This window comes from Trichosurus vulpecula, chromosome 6, assembly GCF_011100635.1.
Source record: "Trichosurus vulpecula isolate mTriVul1 chromosome 6, mTriVul1.pri, whole genome shotgun sequence".
Classification (NCBI taxonomy): Eukaryota; Metazoa; Chordata; class Mammalia; order Diprotodontia; family Phalangeridae; genus Trichosurus; species Trichosurus vulpecula.
The window spans coordinates 220,517,785-220,536,269 of record NC_050578.1 but is presented as its reverse complement, the minus strand read 5'-3'; the positions used below and the strand labels follow the sequence as shown (position 1 = coordinate 220,536,269).

Here is an 18,485-nt window from a genome sequence, read left to right as displayed (position 1 = left end):
AGATTGGATATATGATCTAAAGTATGAGGTCATATAAAAAATTAAGAAGGGAGGTGCTTTTAAGAACTGGGTAGGAGAAAATTCTTTTAAAAAATTTAAATCTTTAGTTATTTTGTGTTTCTCTTACCCTGCATTTTCCAATATATATTCCTCTCTTCTTCCCCAAACAACCTAACATCTCTTATAACAAAGTATAAAAGAGAAAAGAAGTTCAAAACTAATCAACATATTAACTAAGTGCAACATATTCAGTGTAATTCCCTACCTCTACAAAAAAAGGAGGGAGAAAAGTTTATTCTCATTTATCAACCAATCAACAAATGTATTAAGTGCCTACTATGTGCCAGGCACTGTGCTAAGCATTGGGGATACACAGAAAGGCCAAACACACACACACACACACACACACACACACACACACACACACACACTCCCTCACACCAACACCAACCCCCAAATCAAAAAAACAAACTCAGTCCTGTTCTCAAGGATCTCAGACTCTTATGGGGAGGGATACAACATGAATACAACTATGTATAAACAATACATATATACACAGATATACAGGATAAATTGGAAATAATCTGAGAGGGAAGGGGATTAGGAAAGACTTCTTACAGAAGGTAGGATTTGGGTAGAAATTAAAGGAATTGAAAGAAGTCAGGATACAGAGATGAGGAAGAGAGAGTTCCAGACCAGTGAAAATGAATGGAGTTGAGAGATGTAGTTTCTTATTCAAGGAACAGCAAGGAGGCCAGTGTCACTCAGAGTGTATTAGAATAGGTTGTAAGAAGATTGGAAAGGTAGGAAGGTTTCAGGTTATGGAGAGCCAAATGCCAAACAGAGGCTTTTATATTTATCTTAGAGGAGCCACTGGCATTTATTGAATGGGGAAGGCGGAGCAGTGACCAGGTCAAATCTGTGCTTTAGGAAGATTAATTTGACAGTTGAGTGGATGATGGACTTGAGTGCAGACACACTTGATGCAGGAAGACCAATCAGCAGAGTGTTTCAATAGTTCAGGCATGATGATGAGGGCTTGTACCAGTATAATGGCAGTGGCATTTACAATAGATGTTATGAAGGTAGAATCAATAAGACATGGGAACTAATTGGATATGGGGAGGAGTGAGAGTAAGGAGTCGAAGATGACTCCTAGATTTTGAGCCTGGGTTACTTAGAAGATGGTGGTCCCTCCAACAGTAATAGGGAAATTAGAAGGTTTTGGAAAAAAGAGTTCAGTTTTGGAGTTGTTAAGTTTAAGATGTCTACAGGACATCTAGTTGAAGGTGTCTAAGAGTCAGAGGTGAGAGACTGGAAGTCAGCAGAGAAATCAGGGCTAGATGAGTAGATCTGAGGATCATCTGCACAGAGATGATAATTGAATTAGAGCTGATAAGGTCACCAAACAAAATAATATATTGGTAGAAGAGGGCCCAGTACAGAGTCTTGGAGGGAATATGTATGGTTAGTGAGTATGGCCTATATGACAATTCATCAAAGGAGACTGAGAAGGAGCAGTTAGGAAAACTAAGAGAGAACAGTATCACCAAAAAATGAAAAGGTATTAATGAAAAGTGGGTGAACAACACTTTTAAAGACTGGAGAGAGGTCAGTAAGGATGAAGACTGAGAAAAGGTCATTGGATTTGGTAATTAAGAGATCACTAGTAACTTCGGAGAGACTATTTCAGTTGAATGCTGAAGTTGGAAGCCAGACTACAGTCAGTTAAGAAAGTGAGAGGAAAGGAAGTGGAGGCACCAGTTGTGGATGACTTTTTTCAAGGAGTTTAACCTTTAAAGAGAAGAAAGAGATACAGGATGCTAGTTTTTATTGTTCAGTCATTCAGTCATGACTGACTCTTCATGACTACATTCATAGACCACGGCAAACCAATACTGTCCATGGGGTTTTCTTGGCAAAGATACTGGAGTGGTTTGTTATTTCTTTCTCCAGTGGATTAAGGCAAAGAGAGGTTAAGTGACTTGCCTAGGGTCACACAGCTGGTAAGTATCTGAGGTTGGATTTGAACTCAGGTCTTCTTGACTCCAGGATCAGCACACTTTCCACTGAGCCATCAAGTCAACTGAGAGTTTTTTTAAGGTTAAATGAGAGACATGGCTGTATTTGTAGGCAGCAGAGAAACAACCAGTAGACAGAGAAAGATTGAAGATTAGTAAGAGAAAGATATGGTAGAGGAAGAACAATCTACTAGAGAAGATGGGATGGAATGGGATCACTTGTGCATGTAGAGGAGTTTTTCCTTAGCAAGGAGAAGGGCCACCTTATTATGTGAGCTGGGTGAAGAACATATAGTCACAGAAGGCATCTGAGTGATGTGAGAGGAGAGGGGATAAGAGGTAGCTCTTTGTGACTAGCCTGATTTTTTTAGTGCCATATAAGGCAAAGTTCTCAGCTAAGAGTGTCGGAGCAATGCGAGCTTTAAGAAGGGGTAAAAAGGTTTTGAAGGGGGACAGTGAATCCATTAGGGAGATATAAAAGGATTGCCTTCCCACAGTGAGGGCCCAGATGAACTTATGTAACATTTGTAGTTTACCCAGTATAATGGTTCCATGATTTTCTATGGCTTCATTTTAGCAGCATTAAATAATAATTATTAAATATTAATATAGGAGTGAAGGCAGAAAATGGTGGCAAATAATCCAAAGCTGAGACTTGGCAGGGCAAAATCAATATATTAATTTGCCTGTCTTTCCTCAACTGAGCAATTCTTAACAAAATAAGGGATAAAGGAAATCATAAAAGATAAAATACACTTCAATTACATAAAATGAAAAAAAACTTTGCAGGAACAAAATCAGTGCAGCTAGATAAGATATTATCAAGCAGGAGAAAATTCTTTGAATTTACTATCTCGGGTAAAAGTCTGATAGATAAGATACATAGGAAATATCCAAATATATAAGACCAAGGGTCATTTTCCAATAGAGAAGCAGTCAAAGTTTATTAACAAAGTCTTCAGGAGAAAAGCAGATGATCAGCATCAGCATCCATATGAAAATTTGCTCCAAATCATGAATAAGAGAAATTCAAATTAAAACAACTCTGAGGTGGTATGTTATACCTCGACAAATTGGCAAAATGCAGAAGATCTTAAGAGTGTTGGGAGGGTTGTGGGAAGATTAGGCATTAATAGTTGATGAAGCTATGAATTGGAATGACCCTTCTGGAAAACAATTTGGAGTTACTCTAAAAAAGTGATTAAATTGTCCATACCTTTGACTTCATCTTAGGCATATCTTAGATCTACAAGGAGGTCAAAGATAGAAATGTCTCATTTATATGAAAATATTCATTTTAGCCCTTTTGTGCTAGTGAAGAATTGGAAACAAGGTAGATGCCCATAGTTTAGGGAATGGCAAAACAAATTTTGGTGCATTATTCAGAGCTGAGAAGGATTGTAAAGGTTGATATTTAGATCCTTAATTTGGCATTTTCAACAACATAAAAACAACTTTTTTTTTGAAATGCAAATTTTACATATATAATTCAGTATACCACAGTATAGCTCGCATTAGCTACATTGAATCAATCAAGCATTTACTAGTGAAGCTGGAAAGGGATAGTTAATTGAGTGACAGAATTTGGGAGGAAAAAACTTCGATAGGCCAGAAAGATGGGTCATATTCAATACAATGAAATTTAATAAGGCACAATGTAAAGTCATGTGCTTTGGTTAAAAAAGTTGACTGTGCAAGTACAGTATCAGAGTTTTAGCAGTGCTTAGGAAAATGAGAGTGTGAGTTCAGTGGGTTAGCATGTGATATGACAACTGAAAAAATGTGGTTTTAGGATTAGGTGATGCTAATCAATCATAGGATCCTAGTTGTGGAGATGGAAGGGACCTTAGAGGCCATTTAGTCCAACCCTCTCGTTTTACATGTGAGGTTGCATGACTTGACTAAAGTTTCACAGGTAGGTAAATAGAAGGACCAGAATATGAACTGGGAACTTGTGACTGGAACTACTGAGATACATACCTCTACAGTCAAAGACCTGGAAAATCACCTGTGATTTAGCATTTTCCTTTCTGGGCAACACGTGCCAGGAGGGATTTTGATAAGCTGATGCATGTCCAGAGGAGACAACTGGGATAGTAAGGGAGTGAAAGCCCATATGCTGACCAAGGGTAAGCTTGAAAGAAGTGGACAAGTTTAGCTTAGAGGGGATAAGACCTTAAAAGGAGACAAGAGAGCCATCTTGTTGAAATAGATCAGTCTTGTTTTGCTTGCCCAGAAAGATCTACTTGGAGTTAAAATGGCTAGACATTACATAGAGGTAGATTTTTAGTTTGAGTGTAGAAAAATTTCTTAACAGTTCTTAACAAGAGCTGTCCAGAAATTGAATGGGCTACTATAGAGAAGGTAGTGACTTCTCATTAATTGGAGGTCTTCAAGCAGGGTCTGGCTAACCACTTTTAGGGGATGCCATAGAGACAATATTTCCAATGTGGGTTGAACTTAGGTGACCTCAAATCTCCCTTGCATCTCTAAGGTTCATACTACTGGAGTATGGTGTTAGTTTAGCAGATCCTCTCCTGTGGTGAAGACCTTGCTATTTGAGTTGTTCCTGCATATTTGAGGAAGGCATACTGTGAAAGGAGCGTTTTGAAGTGATGATCTGTTACAAAACTCCCTCAATTTTAATATTATTAAAATGAGTTCTAGAAAAAAAAACTTTCATTTTGCCTTTCAGGGCCTATATGGAATAAATGAAGAAATCTTTCTTAGCGTCCCTTGTATCTTGGGACACAGTGGTATCACAGATATAGTGAAGCTAAATCTGAATCCTGAGGAGGAACATCATTTAAAGAAGAGTGCAGATACCCTCTGGGATATTCAGAAAGATCTGAAATTCTAAACCCTTTTCAGCAGACAGTATGAAAATAGTTAAAGGATTATATATGATGCACTATTCAAATAAAGTAAACATTTCATATGATCTGTGATTAAACACCAAGAGTAAAATAGAAATGTAAAACCATGGGCAAATTATTATCTTCTAATAGTAGAAATGGAAAATGGTAAAGAAGCTTCTGTTTTCCCCCCTCCAATTTGTTAAAACCTAATGTTCTGTGTATTGATGCTGGATGACATTTTATCATGGAGTCGTTAAGTAGATGATTTAACCTCCAGGGTACCACTGCCTGCCCCTTATATGTGTTACAATCATCTTTCAGTCCAGAAATGTCTTCACACTTATTAGAAAATTTCTGGTTTCTTGATACAAAACACCCAAGTTAATACTTTGGTCTGTGCTGTCTTCAGTTAAATACTTCATGGTGTAACCCTTTTGCCAGACTCCCTCTTGACACACAGCCTGGATTACACTGAGCACCCTTCACTTTTTTCTGTCTCACCTGCCCATACCAAGGTGGACCTTTTGGGAACTTCAGTATATAGCTCATTTTGCCCCTAACCAGATGAAACATGGGGACATCAGCATTTAGCACCCAGAATCACTGAATCTTACAGTTGAAAGGCCATCTAGTCTGGCCCACACCTGAACAAGAATCCCTTCTTGCATATACCTGGCTTCCTATTGAGGGGAAACCCACTAACAAAGTATTCCATTCCCCATTTGGAAGACTTTCCTTGCCTGAAGTCTAAACTTGCCTTGGTAATTTCTACCCATTGCTTCAAGTTCTACCTTCTAGGGCCAAGTAGAGCAAATCTAATATCACTTCCACATTACAGCTTTTCTCACATTGTCACACAGATTTGATCTTGTCAGTTTGATTTATGTCATACTGATTGATGCTGAGCTGGCAATCCACTAAAACTTTTTCACACAGACTGTTGTCCAGCTATGTCTTCTCTATCCTATATTTGTGAAGTTGGTTTTTGAACCCTCTTTTAAAATATTTCTATTTATCTTCATTAAATTCAATCTTTTTAGATTTAGCCTAGTGTTTAAGTTTATCAAGATCTTTTAAAATCCTGTCATATAATCATTCTAGTTCTTCTAAAAATTTGACAATCTTGCCATGTAAACCTTTATCCAATTCATTATTAAAAAAATGTTAAATGGCACAGTGTTAACAGTGGATTCCTGGAACACTCTACTGAAGACTTTCACTCAAGTTAACTTCAAGCCATTGATTACAACTCTTTGGTTCCAAATTTGGACCAGTCTGTATCTTTCCATCTTTTACACAAGAATAGCATTAGAGTTTGTGAAATACTTTGCTAAAATCTAAGTAAACTATACAGCATTTCCCTGATGTACTAGTTTAATAACCACATCAAAAAGGGAAGTATTTAACCTGTTCTTGATGAAACAATGCCAGTTCCTAATGATCACTTTTCTATATATTCACTAATCATTTTCATAACATTCTAGAATTTTGCCAGAAATTGAGTCAAGCCTATGTTTGCAGGTTTTCCTCTCTCTCTCTCTCTCTCTCTCTCTCTCTCTCTCTCTCTCTGTCTGTCTTTTTAGAAAATCACAATGTTTGTCCTCCAATCATTTTCCACAATTTTTCAAAGACAGTTCAATGATCACATCTGCCAGTTCCTTCCATAGTTTTTCTGAACCAGGTAACTTCAAGGACTGCTAGGTACTCTAACTAGCTCCTTATTTTGGGTATTCACTTCCTTTTAGTTATTTTTCTTCCATTTCCAGGCCAAAGATTTTCTTCTTGAGAGAGAAAAGTAATATGATTTAACAGCTCTGTCTTCTCTTTATCATCACCTTGTAAGTAGCCAATCTACTCTTAATAATGTTTTTTCTTCCCTTTTTTTGATCCTTTTTAGCACAATAAAGCTTTACATTTTTTAAAAAATTATGCTTAGGTTTTCTCAACAGCCTTATGACATTCTGAGCTTTAGCATTTCTGACACTTCTTTTTTTTAATATATATTTATATTATTTATTCCCTTAAAGCTAGCAGATCCATGATCATGGAGCCAGAAGGAAACTTCTGACTGATTGACAAAAGAATGAGAAGATTTAAATATGCTTTAGAACAATTCCAACTCTAATTTATGGTCTTCATATCATGAGAAAGGAAGTTTCTTAGTTGAATAAGTACAAGACAATTGACAAAGTAGTGTCAGAAATGAGCATTTCTGACACTTCTTACAGGACTATGCTATAATTTTGTGTTTATCTTCTGTTATAACCTATCTTTCAATCTTTTATACTTGTCATTTTAAAATCTAATTTGGCTTGTAAGTTCCCTGAATATTTCCTTTAATGTTTTTAGATAAATTTCCTACGTCCTCCTTACTGGAATTTTGTTCCATGCAGAATTTAATTATTTTTTCTTGAGTTTCCCAGCCCTTGTGTGATGACCTCTTTTGTAGAATTTTAAGCAATTGAAACCTACCTGCCCTTTCTCAGAACCCTTTCAAATTAGTTCTCTCCAAACTATTAGAGTCTGATCTCTCTTTTAGCATAATTTTAAAAAATATTTATTTTCAGTTTTCAACATTCACTTCTGTAAGTTTTAAATTTTCTCCCTCTTCACCTCCCCCCCCCCAAGATGGCATGCAGTCTGCTATGGACTATACACATATATTCCTTTTAAACACAGTTTCACATTACTCATGTTGCACAGAAGAATTATGACTAATGGGAGAAGCCATGAGAAAGAAAACAAAACAAAAAGAGAAAAGAGTCTGCTTCACTCTGCATTCTGACTCCATAGGTTTTTCTCTGGATGTGGATGGCATTTTCCATCATGAGTCCTTTGGAAAAGTTTTAGGTCCTTGCATTGCTGAGAAGGGCTATGTCTATCAAAATCAGTCCTTGCACACTGTGGCTGTTACTGTGTACAATGTTTTCCTGGTTCTGTTTTAGAATAAATTTTAAGATGAAATAGTTACTTCCTTCCAAGGTTCCCATCGCCTTCAGCAACCAGTTGTTACTTTTTGGTGCAAATCAATTCCAGAATAGCATTTCTGTTCATTGGTTCCTTCACCTTTTGAAGCATAAATTATTAATACAAGTCAAAACATTACTTGGTCTTCTTTTGATAGAACTCTTACTTAGATTAAATGGCTATAATTGAAGTCCATTACTATTATCATGCCTCCATATTGAGCTTGTTATGTTTCTCAAATTCTTAATTTCCTCATTCTCTCTAGGAGGTCTGTATTTTACTTTGATTAGCAAGCTTTTATTAAACACCTACAATTTTCCATATATTGAGGATTCAAAGATAAAAATGAAGGAGTTCCTTCCTGCAAGGAATTTATATTCTTTTGGGGGTGATAGCATATACATATTTAAGTATATATAAGGAGACAACATACTATACACTGGGGCCAAGTTCATCATCATTGTTGGTCTTTTCATATGCAAATGAACTATTCAAAACCTTATATGAATATAAAATGTTGCTCACATCTGACCCCTTCTCTCCATATAGCCACACAGCTGCCACCCTAGTTCATCTTAACTACTGCAATAACCTCCCAGTTGCTTTCTGTGCCTTAGATTTTTTTTCCTCTTCCAATCCAGCCTCCACATAGCTTCCAAAAACTCTGTATTTAGGACCAAATACAAATGTCTGCATTTAAAGATATTTGTAACTTGTCCTAGCAAGCTTTTCCAGCCTTATTATATATTATACTGCAATAATGGATTATATTGGAATGTGTAATGATGACACTAGTGCTATTATTTCTGCCTCACTTGGCCTTAACTCAAATATTTCCTACCATGTTTCTACCTTCTGGTTCCAGGATTTCCTCATGGAGCACTCCCTCTGAGATATTCCTCCAACTTGCATTCATTTTCAAGAGCTGGGTCTCTAGAAGGTCAGATAGTTCCAGATCTCAAGGATGTATTATATGGTACTACCCTTCTAAAACTGTAGCTCATAAGCCCCAACCAGTGTGTTTCCCATTAATAATCAGCTAGTAGACTCAACTAGCTCTTAGAAAAGTCATTTATTCAGATGGCAGGGCAAGAGCAGTAGCTAATTCTTTCTCCCTCCCACATAAACTTCAGGTATGCTCTACCACTGCCTTTGTGGAGAGTGGGCACAAAATTAAAGTACAGTGGTAGTGAAGCACATGTGTAGGAAACACATGTGGCTAAGGTAATTCACAGCTCCAGAATTGCAGAGCTTCAGAGGTTACAATTGTATTGGATAGGTTGTTCATTGGGCTTGCTTCTCACAGTTTTTGGCATCTTTTTTCCTGTTTTAACTGTTGTTTTTAGTTTTCAGCGTTCACTTCTATAAGATTTTGAGTTCTAAATTTTCTCCCCTCCCCAAGATGGCATGAAATCTGATAAAGGCTCTATATGTACAATCATATTAAACATATTTCCACATTAGTCATGTTGTAAGGAAGAATTAGAACCAAAGGGAAAAACCATGAGAAAGAAGAAACAAAAAAAGAAAGGAAAAATGCTTCAATCTGCATTCAGACTCCAAAGTTCTTTCTCTGGCTGTGGATAGCATTTTCCATCGTGAGTCTTTTGGAATTGTTTTAGATCCTTGTATTGCTGAGAAAAATTAAGTACCAAAATTGGTATGTAGCTGTCACTGTGTACAATGTTCTCTTGGTTCTGCACACTTCAGTCAGCATCAATTCATATAAGTTCAGGTTTTTCTGAAGTCTGCCAGCTCATTTCTTATGGAACAATAGTATTCTATTACATTCATATACCACAACTTGTTCAGCCATTCTCCAATTGATAGGCATCCCCTCAATTTCCAATTCTTGGCCACCACAAAAAGAGCTACTATAAATATTTTTGTACATGTGGGTCTTTTTTCCCATTTTTATGATCTCTTTGGGATGCAGACCCGGAAGTGGTATTGCTGGATCAAAGGGTATGCACATTTTTAGAGCCCTTTGGGTACAGTTACAAATTGCTCTACAGAATGGTTTTGCCATTTCTTTTGGACAAGTCAATTTGCTGGACTCTCTGGGTTTGGTCAATAAATACTAAATACCTCTTATGTGCCAGGCACTGTACCAAGCACTGGGAATATAGCTAAATAAATACAAAGATAGCCCTTGCCCTCAAAGAGCTTACAATCTAGTGGGAGAAGACTGCATATAAAAGGAAGCTGAAAAGTTGGGGGACTGGCAGACTTTTGGGAGGTGGTGAAGTTTATGGAGTCAAAGCTAAGAAGCGCAAGCTGGTGGGAAATGGGGAGAAAAACTGCTTGTTAAATAGAAGCACTGGAGTCCATGGCCTTACCCTCCAGTTAAGAGTCCAGAGGGGACTGATGAGATTCATGAGGCAGATTCAGTCTTGCAGCACAGTGAGATTTCTCAATGATGAGTTTCCTGAGTAAGGAAGGCCTAATGGAGAACTAGTTCCCAAGTTCAAAAGCAGTGAGGCTGGTGAGAAATGGAGAGAAGATTCCTGGCCAAGAGGCAGCTGTGGTCTCCACCATCTTCAGCTTCAGGCTCAACTTTGATCCCTGGCAGTGACCCTCAGCCTAGGACTGGTGAAAACCTTTCCAATTCTGCTCCCAAAGGGACTCAACCCTAAGACTTGTCACCTCCCTGGCAGAACATGGGTGAGCAGACGTTTGGCCTTTTTGACAATTCTTTCTAGTTTCAGACTGGATGTTCTCAATGAGAAACTCATCCTAATTTATGTTGACTATCTCATAGGCCACCTAAACCTTCATTTCTGTGCTCTTAACCAGGCAATGGCCATTTGTTCAATCATCACCAAATAGCTCCAGGGTTCAGAGTTCCCCAATTTAAAGAAAATTCTAAAGGGTTTATACCTTTGTCTCCCAAAAGCCAACATTCTTGCAAATACAAGACTATTTCAGTCCTTTACGGGCTAGTCATATTTGTTGTCTTAACAGTATATACAAAAGGGATGCTGTTTCTGAAACTCCTTTCTGCCTTTAGGTTTGTGGTGCTTCCTAGAGAAATGCACAAAAGTCAGATGCTTGAGAGGCTTTGCTGTGATGGCATGGTTCTTCACAAATCTCTGATAATACCAAACCCCAGAAAATATTTTAGATCATAATTCATTTTAGGTCAATAAACATTAAATTTCCAGTGTGTGCAAGGTGCTGTCACAAAGACCAAAATAGTCTCTATGCTCCTTGGAGTGGGATGGGATCATACATTCATATACAAAAGAAACTTCAAAAGGGAAACAGCTTATATATCTAGGGTATGCAGTGGTACTCGAGCTGTGCTTTTGAAGAAAGCTAGGGATTTTATGAGATAAGGCAAGAATGTTCCAGGTATCACAACAAAAATTAAGGTAAACTGAGACAATAAAGTACTAAGCATATTCTCTTTATTAGCAAGGCTGGCATTTGCCAATAAAAGAGGTCAACAGATTCTCAGTAGCCAGAGACTATCCCCAAGTTAGGGATAATAATAGTACCTTATAGTGATTAGTAAGATTCAGAACAAAGTCTTGAGCAACATAGGTGTGTGTCTTCTGATTAGCTAGATATTTCAATGAGGAGGTGCGATGAATGTCATTTGAGCTCCTCCCCATTACATCATTGGGAGATGGGAATGGCCCACAGGTGATGGGAGTTGCTATAATGGTTTAGATTGATGAGATTGACCTTTAGGCAAGTTTTTCAAGAATGTGGGGGGTAAATGATGTTACAAGAGTGGAGGTACAAGGGATGCAAGTCACTAGAATCCTGACCCAAGTGACTTGAGGTTACCTGAATCACAAGAATAGAATTGTGACCCAAATGACCTAAGATTACCTGAGTACACTTGCAGGGGTGATGGATTTAAACTCACATAATCATCTGTGAACAAAAAGTCATGCACTAACTCTTCCTCCACTTTAGTCTTGGCTTGTAGGTTTTTCAAGTTAAATAATTGATCATCAGTGTGGTAATTGACCTTGATGTTATTTTGACCTCGTCGAAGGTGTCTGACAACATTTCATAGGAGCAAGTGCATAGCCCAGCTCCACTCCATTGGTGATGGGAAAGCGTGAGAGAAAGCATTGTCTGTTCAGAGGTAAGGGGGTATTTGGTGTCTAGCATTGCATTTAGTCATGTGGACCAGAATGCTTGCAGACATCAAGACTACTTTGATAAAAATGATGGGGGAAATTCAGAAGCTGCTAAACAGAAAAACGACTACACAGGGTTTACCAGCAGGATAGTTTGTTGTCTCTAAGAAGGCAGAGTTTATTTCCATCAAAAGTAAAGTGCAAGTGAAACTTGCAGGAATCTTGGCTCAATAATTCAGATGAGATTCAGTTTTATGCTCATAGTAACAATGCAACAATGCCCTATACCTTTGGTGCTTCTCAGAGACTTAGTGCTGATGGAGCAACACTGATCAGTGATAAGGACATGATCCTGGAGAGATGTTCTGAACACATCTATAGTGTTCTCAACAGACCGTCATCAACCAATGCCGAAGCCACTGACTGTGTACCTTTGGTCGAAGTCAATACGTCTTTTTCTAATGGAAGAAGAGGTTTTGAATGCCATTAGGCTCTTCTTGTATGGCAAAGCAGTTGGTGCTGATTTCATTCCAGCAGAGATCTACAGGGTAGGACGTCCACTGCTCACACAAAAGCTGAACCAAATCTTCCAGGTTATATGGCAAGAGAAGGCTATCCCCTAGTAGATCAAGACATTATCCATCTATATAAAGGGAAAGGAAATAGCTTGTTCTGTGACAACGACAGGGGAGACTCTCTCTTAGTCATTGCTGGCAAAATTCTTGCCAGAGTGCTCCTTAGTTGGCTGATCATTCACCTGCAAGACAGCCATTTAATTGAGAGCCAGTGGCTTCAGAAAGGGTCAAGGAATGGTTATTATGGTGTTTGCTGGCTGACAAACAACTCTAAGAGAAATGCCAGGAGTAGAACAGAGGTCTATACACAATGTTGGTCAATTTAACCGAGGCTTTGATCCTGCCAGTCACGAGGGCGTGTGGAAGGTCATGGTGAAGTTTGATTGCCCGGGGAAGTTCATCAGTATTGTATGACAGTTTCATGATGGCATGCTTGAGTGGATTCTGGATAATGGATGATGCTCTCTCTCACACTTTCCCAGTCACCAACGGAGTGGAGCAAGGCTATACACTTGCTCCCGTGCTTTTTAGCATGTTTTCAGCAGTGTTGTCAGATGCCTTCAATGAGGGCAAAAGATGACATCAAGGTCAACTACCATACTGATGGTTAACATAGGTGTATCTTCCTCTGATTGGCTAGTGTTTCAATGAGGAGGTAGGATGTGTCATCTCAGCTTCTCCCCATCTGCCTTTTTAAGCCACCCTGGACTAGTATATGACTCACTATTACTTTTTCTTGGCCTTCCTGATCAGAATTCAGTTTGGCATGTTTTCTAGATTTTTGTGGAAGAGATGTGCTGGGTGAACTGGGCATCCTGACTCTTACTCCACTGTCTTGACTTTGCCTCCAGGAGGTTTGTTTTTGTTTTCAAGGCTGAAAGGTCAACCAGTATTGAGAATAATAGAAATTCTGAAATGATTAGCACCTGGTGTATTTCATATTTCTGTCACAGCTCAGTGCCTTATCTATATTCCAAATGTAGCCTAGTCTTCCTGAAAAAGGGAGTGAAGGGACTCTAGGGGCATGTCTCCAAACCCCAGGATACTAGGGAAATGAAATAGTCCTAAAGGATAAAGAAGTGAGGTTTCAGTGGAAAGGAAAGGGATTTGAGGAGGGGACAGGGAAATTTTGGCCCCTGTCAGGAGGTTGGAGGGTGGAAGTGTTCTAGAGGAGAAGCAGAAAGAAAAGGACAGCTGTACACATGTAGCTAAAAAAACAATTTGAGGATCTTCCTGAAGAAAGGAAGCTAGAAGCTCTAAGGAGGGAGCTGTCGCTTATCCTTCAGAGAATGATCCGTACAGTTAATAAAAGATATAAAGTGAGATATCATCCAGTAAGGGTCAGAGGAAGAATCAAAAAATTATCATAATTGATGATTATATGTTTAAGGATATGGGGATAGCCATTTATCAATTTGACTACAACATTTTTGCTGTCTTCCCTTGGCATGTATCCAAGATAGTAGAGAACCTTGCCCTAGTTCAGGGATCCCCCAGGATCTATTCTTGTCCCAGTGCTTCCTATGCTGGTACACAGTCTCAGCTGTCTTTCGGTCCCTGGGCACTGGCACACATTCCTGGTCTTCTGGCCAGACCCTGTCTCCAGTGTCTGCAGACTTACTTGTCTGTCTCCCTAAGCCACTTTGGGCTGAAAATGACTCACTACGAATTTTATTTGACTTTTCCTGATCAAAATTTGGCCTGTCACATTTTTTAGATCTTTAGAAATTTGATGGGGAAGCTAGGATTATTTCTTCCTCCTACTCTCTGCCATCCTGACTCCTCCTCAGAAATTGAAACTAGTTCTAGGCAGATGTAGATTTCTGGGAATGATGGAGGGACAACCCTGCAGAAGCAGTGGTAGGACCTCATTGAACCATTTCCTTTGTTACTTTGCTTATTCCCTTTTGTCCACCTGTTGGACTACAGGCCTGAGTACTATGTCCCTTGAATATTATGAAATTATAATGTATACATCAACTTCCAAAAAGATCTCTGACCTTTACCCAGGATCAGATAGGGTTGACGGTGTCTTTTTCCAACATAGCTAAGAAAGGTCAGTCTGTTATTTTTGGATTCAGACCTGACAGAACAGTTTAATGTTGTTACAACATTGCCTCTCTTCCTCCTCTTACAGTAAATTCTCCTAACAACCAAATGCTTTTTTGTAACTTCCAATATCACCATGTATCCCTGAGTCCACAATAATGGAAATACAGAGGTAGGGAAAAAAATCTTACTTATAAAATCAGCCATTTATTCATTGTTGTATGTTGACAGAGTTTCAGTGATTTTTCTGTACTCAGCGATGCTTATGTGGGATATGGAGTAAGGAGCTCAGAGGAACCTAAGGACTGATTTTAACATCCTGTTTGTCCCACCGTTCTCTTAGAGTCATACTGTATTCATGTATGCCATGAGATGGCAATTGAAACAGTTAAAATAGTTTGCTCAAAATTTCTTTCATGGATCAACCTTATTGCAGGAGCTACCCTATTTGCTGAGCTATTCCTGTAGAGGTGAACAGGCCAACTCACCATCCCCCATAGGGACCTTTAATAAATATACAGACTAATTTCATTCAGATGTCAAAATATTTCACTTTTGAATATCTACTAATTTTTATATGTATATGTAAAGGGATTCCTCCCTCTCTCTGGGCTCATGTCTTTGCCTTGTGCCTACACTAAGCAGGTTGGTTTCCTAGAACATGGTTGCTTTTACTCTTAGGGCTCAAGGGGTAACCCTGTGGGTACCTATTCCTAGAGCTATAGCTTATGAGCCCCCAACTAGTGTGCTTCCTAATAACAATTCAACCAGCCAACTCAATTAACTCTTAGCAAAGGCACTTACTCAAAAGGCAAAGCAACACCGATAATTATACAACATTCTACCCGTAAAAGGGTAGATGGGATGCAAAAACTTAAAAGCATTATGGGTTGTGAGGCATCCATGTGGGAAACACATTGGTCAAGGCAACTCAAATCTCAGGAACTGCAGCCTTTAATGTCCTTTCTCTCTCTAAGCCTGGCCTCACAAAGTTCATTTCTGTGTGTGATGTCTGTGTTGGGCGGATGGCTCTGCTGCTAAGCGGAACTATTCTCGTGCCTGCCTCTGCTGCTGAATTACTGTGTTTGCTGTGCCAAAGGTTAAGTGATTATTGTTTGATGAAACAAATTGTGAACTAAACTTTGAACCTGAATTCTGTTACTATGGTTTATCATTTTGTGAAATTTTGTCTATTGTCTAGAAATGTTATAATTGTGACTATATTGTTATAATTATAACAGTGACTTGTTAGAAAGTGATTTTCTAGTGAGGTATCAAACATAAAATAGGTTTTATTTACACAATAAAAAATGAAGGACTCAAAAATGAGCCCATAGTGAGTTAATAGAGGCCCCTCCCACTTTTGGTGGGGTACCTAAATTAGAGGTCTGATGTGCGGGTCCCATCAAAAGGGGAAAATAAAGGTTTGCTCCTCCACTCCAGGCCCCTCTGGCCTCAGTGCATGGGGATATATCTTCTTCCTCGCCTGTGTGGTTTATGGAGCCTCTTTCCAATCTGGTGCAGTTCTGCCAGAACTGAAAGATGTCCTTTCCTGCTCAAATACACAGAAGGCAACAGGCACAGACTAGGTGTGAGGGTATGTAAAACGGGCTGAGCCAACTCTTCTTGGGGCAGTCAAACTAATATTGGCCTGGGTGAAAACATGCATTTAACATTACTTCAGGCTTTTCTGCATAATTTTCCTAAAAGACTTTATTTGGACCATTGAGGGAAATTTATATGTTAATTATATTAGTAACCAATTATTAATTTGTGATCCATCTTTTTTCCTTCAATCTTTGTCAAGACCCTACTCCTGAAAAGGCCAGTCTCTGAAAGGTATGGCTGAGTAATGTGATCACTCCTAGCCTCCAAGACATCTGCTCATTAACTAGTTTGGGTTGGGCCTCACCCAAAAGACCAGAGCTGTGAGAGAAATTATTTGTCTCTTGTGTGAATAACTAATTATTGAATCAGGACCAAGGTTTTTTCTCTTTTCTACTTCCTCATCCAAAAATCAACTAGTGTGGCAAATCCCTCAAACATTTACCTAGGCCAAGATCTAATCATTTAGTAAAAGAAAAAGTTTGGGCTAATGGTAAGATTTCTGATCATTTTGTTTACTCAGGTATGGGAAAATGTTAATTCTCCCTTTTGTCAGGTGATATGGAAATCTATAAGTCTCTTTGACCACTGAGACTTTTGTCATCCAAGTCACATACCCTTAACACCGTCATTGGAATCTAGCCCAGCCCATCATTGTAATATTCATTCTCTCATTAACTGTTAACCAATCGGAGTTGATTGCCATCCTCAGGAACATCCGTTCTTCCAAGGGCATATAAACTGAGCCCACCACTATGAAGGGTCTTTGGCATTCAGGAGTGTTACTAACATCTTTTTATTAATAAACATGATAGTCTCATTAATAAAATGATTAAATTACCCAGAAACTATGTCTCTTGAACATTTTAAATGTTACAGCTGAACAAAAATTTTATCTTCAAATGAAAGACTCAAGAGAAGCCTAAAAAGTTAAAAAGGAAAGAGAATAAGGGATTCAACAAGGCTAAACTTTGCATTCCTAAACAGGAAGATGATACTTGTAACTCTTGAGAACTGCATCACCAAATGTAGTTAGAAGGAGTATACATAGAGGGTATGAGTATAAGGTGACTTTGATGGGATGATATAAAAAAAAAGGAAAAAAAAGAGGATTACACTGATAGCAGAAGGAAGGAGGAGGTAAAATGAAGTAAATTATCTCACATGAAGAGGCACAAAAGACCTATTATAGTGGAAGAGAAGATGGGAGGGGGGCCAGTGGCCATTGCTTGAACCTTACTCTCATTGAAATTGGCTCAAAGAGGGAATAATATACACAATCAGTTGGGTATAGAAATCCATCTTAGTGAAGTAGGGGGGAGAGGGTTAAGAAAAGAGGGTGGACTGACAGAAGGGAGGATAGATTGTAGGAGGCAGTGGTCAGAAGCAAAACACTGGTGATGAGGGAAAGGGTAACGGGAGAGAGAAGGATAAACAAGAAGAAAAATAGGATGGAGGGAAATACAGTAATCATAACTGTGAATATGAATGGGATGAACTCACCCATGAAATGGAAGCAAATAAGAAAGGATTAAAAACCAGAATCCTACAATATTTTGTTTACAAGAAACATACTTGAAGCAAGGAATAAAGGTAAGGTGCGGGAGCAGAATCTATTATGCTTCAGCTGAAGTAAAAAGCAGGGGTAGCAATCATGATCTCGGACAAAGCAAAAGCAAAAATAGATCTAATTAAAAGAGATAAGGAAGGAAACCACATCTTGCTAAAAAGTATCACAAGCAATGAAGTAATATCAATACTAACATATATATACCAAGTGGTATAGCATCCAAATTCTTAAAAGGAGTTGAGTATAACAATGCTGCTTGCCGCTACTATGGCTGTGTAAGGCCAATAACCACCAGCACACAGGAGGGCTGCTAGCACAGGTTCTTTGATCTGCTTTTCTAAGGAAAGCAACTTTAAGGGTTTAACAATCTTACTTTAATTAAACATACGTATATCATTCACTTAGTTCAGGGGGAAAAGTCAGCACTCTGAACTTCAGAGAGAATACAAACAGAAATTACAAGCAGAAATTATATAAACAGATCAACAAACAAGTTTCTGTCTGACCATAGCAATACATACATAGTTACCACAGAAGCACCAACATCTGAGTTTTCAAAGCTGTGGGTTACTTTAATGGCTACCCAGAGTGACCACACCAACACTCTTCCAATGAGTGTGCCCCAGACAAAATGCTAACCTCAGAGTATATATACCCTTTTTCAGGGTCAGAGTGCTTCATACCTCTCAAGGGCTTCATACCTCTTGATGGCTTCATGCCTCTCATGACCGAATCAGTAAAAG

The 18,485-nt window shown here is 38.6% G+C and overlaps 1 protein-coding gene across 3 annotated transcripts in view; it reads left to right on the top strand.

Moving 5' to 3' along the window:
- The window catches only part of LOC118853366 (L-lactate dehydrogenase A chain-like), a 32,087-nt gene extending 27,090 nt beyond the window's left edge, over window positions 1-4,997 (top strand). For all 3 annotated transcript variants that reach the window (XM_036763386.1, XM_036763384.1, XM_036763385.1), the window contains exon 8: window positions 4,717-4,997. In XM_036763386.1, the coding sequence (XP_036619281.1) occupies window positions 4,717-4,881 (165 nt within the window). In that variant the 3' untranslated portion in view covers window positions 4,882-4,997. The remainder of the gene's footprint in view (window positions 1-4,716) is intronic.
- The last annotated feature ends 13,488 nt before the right edge of the window (window positions 4,998-18,485 follow it).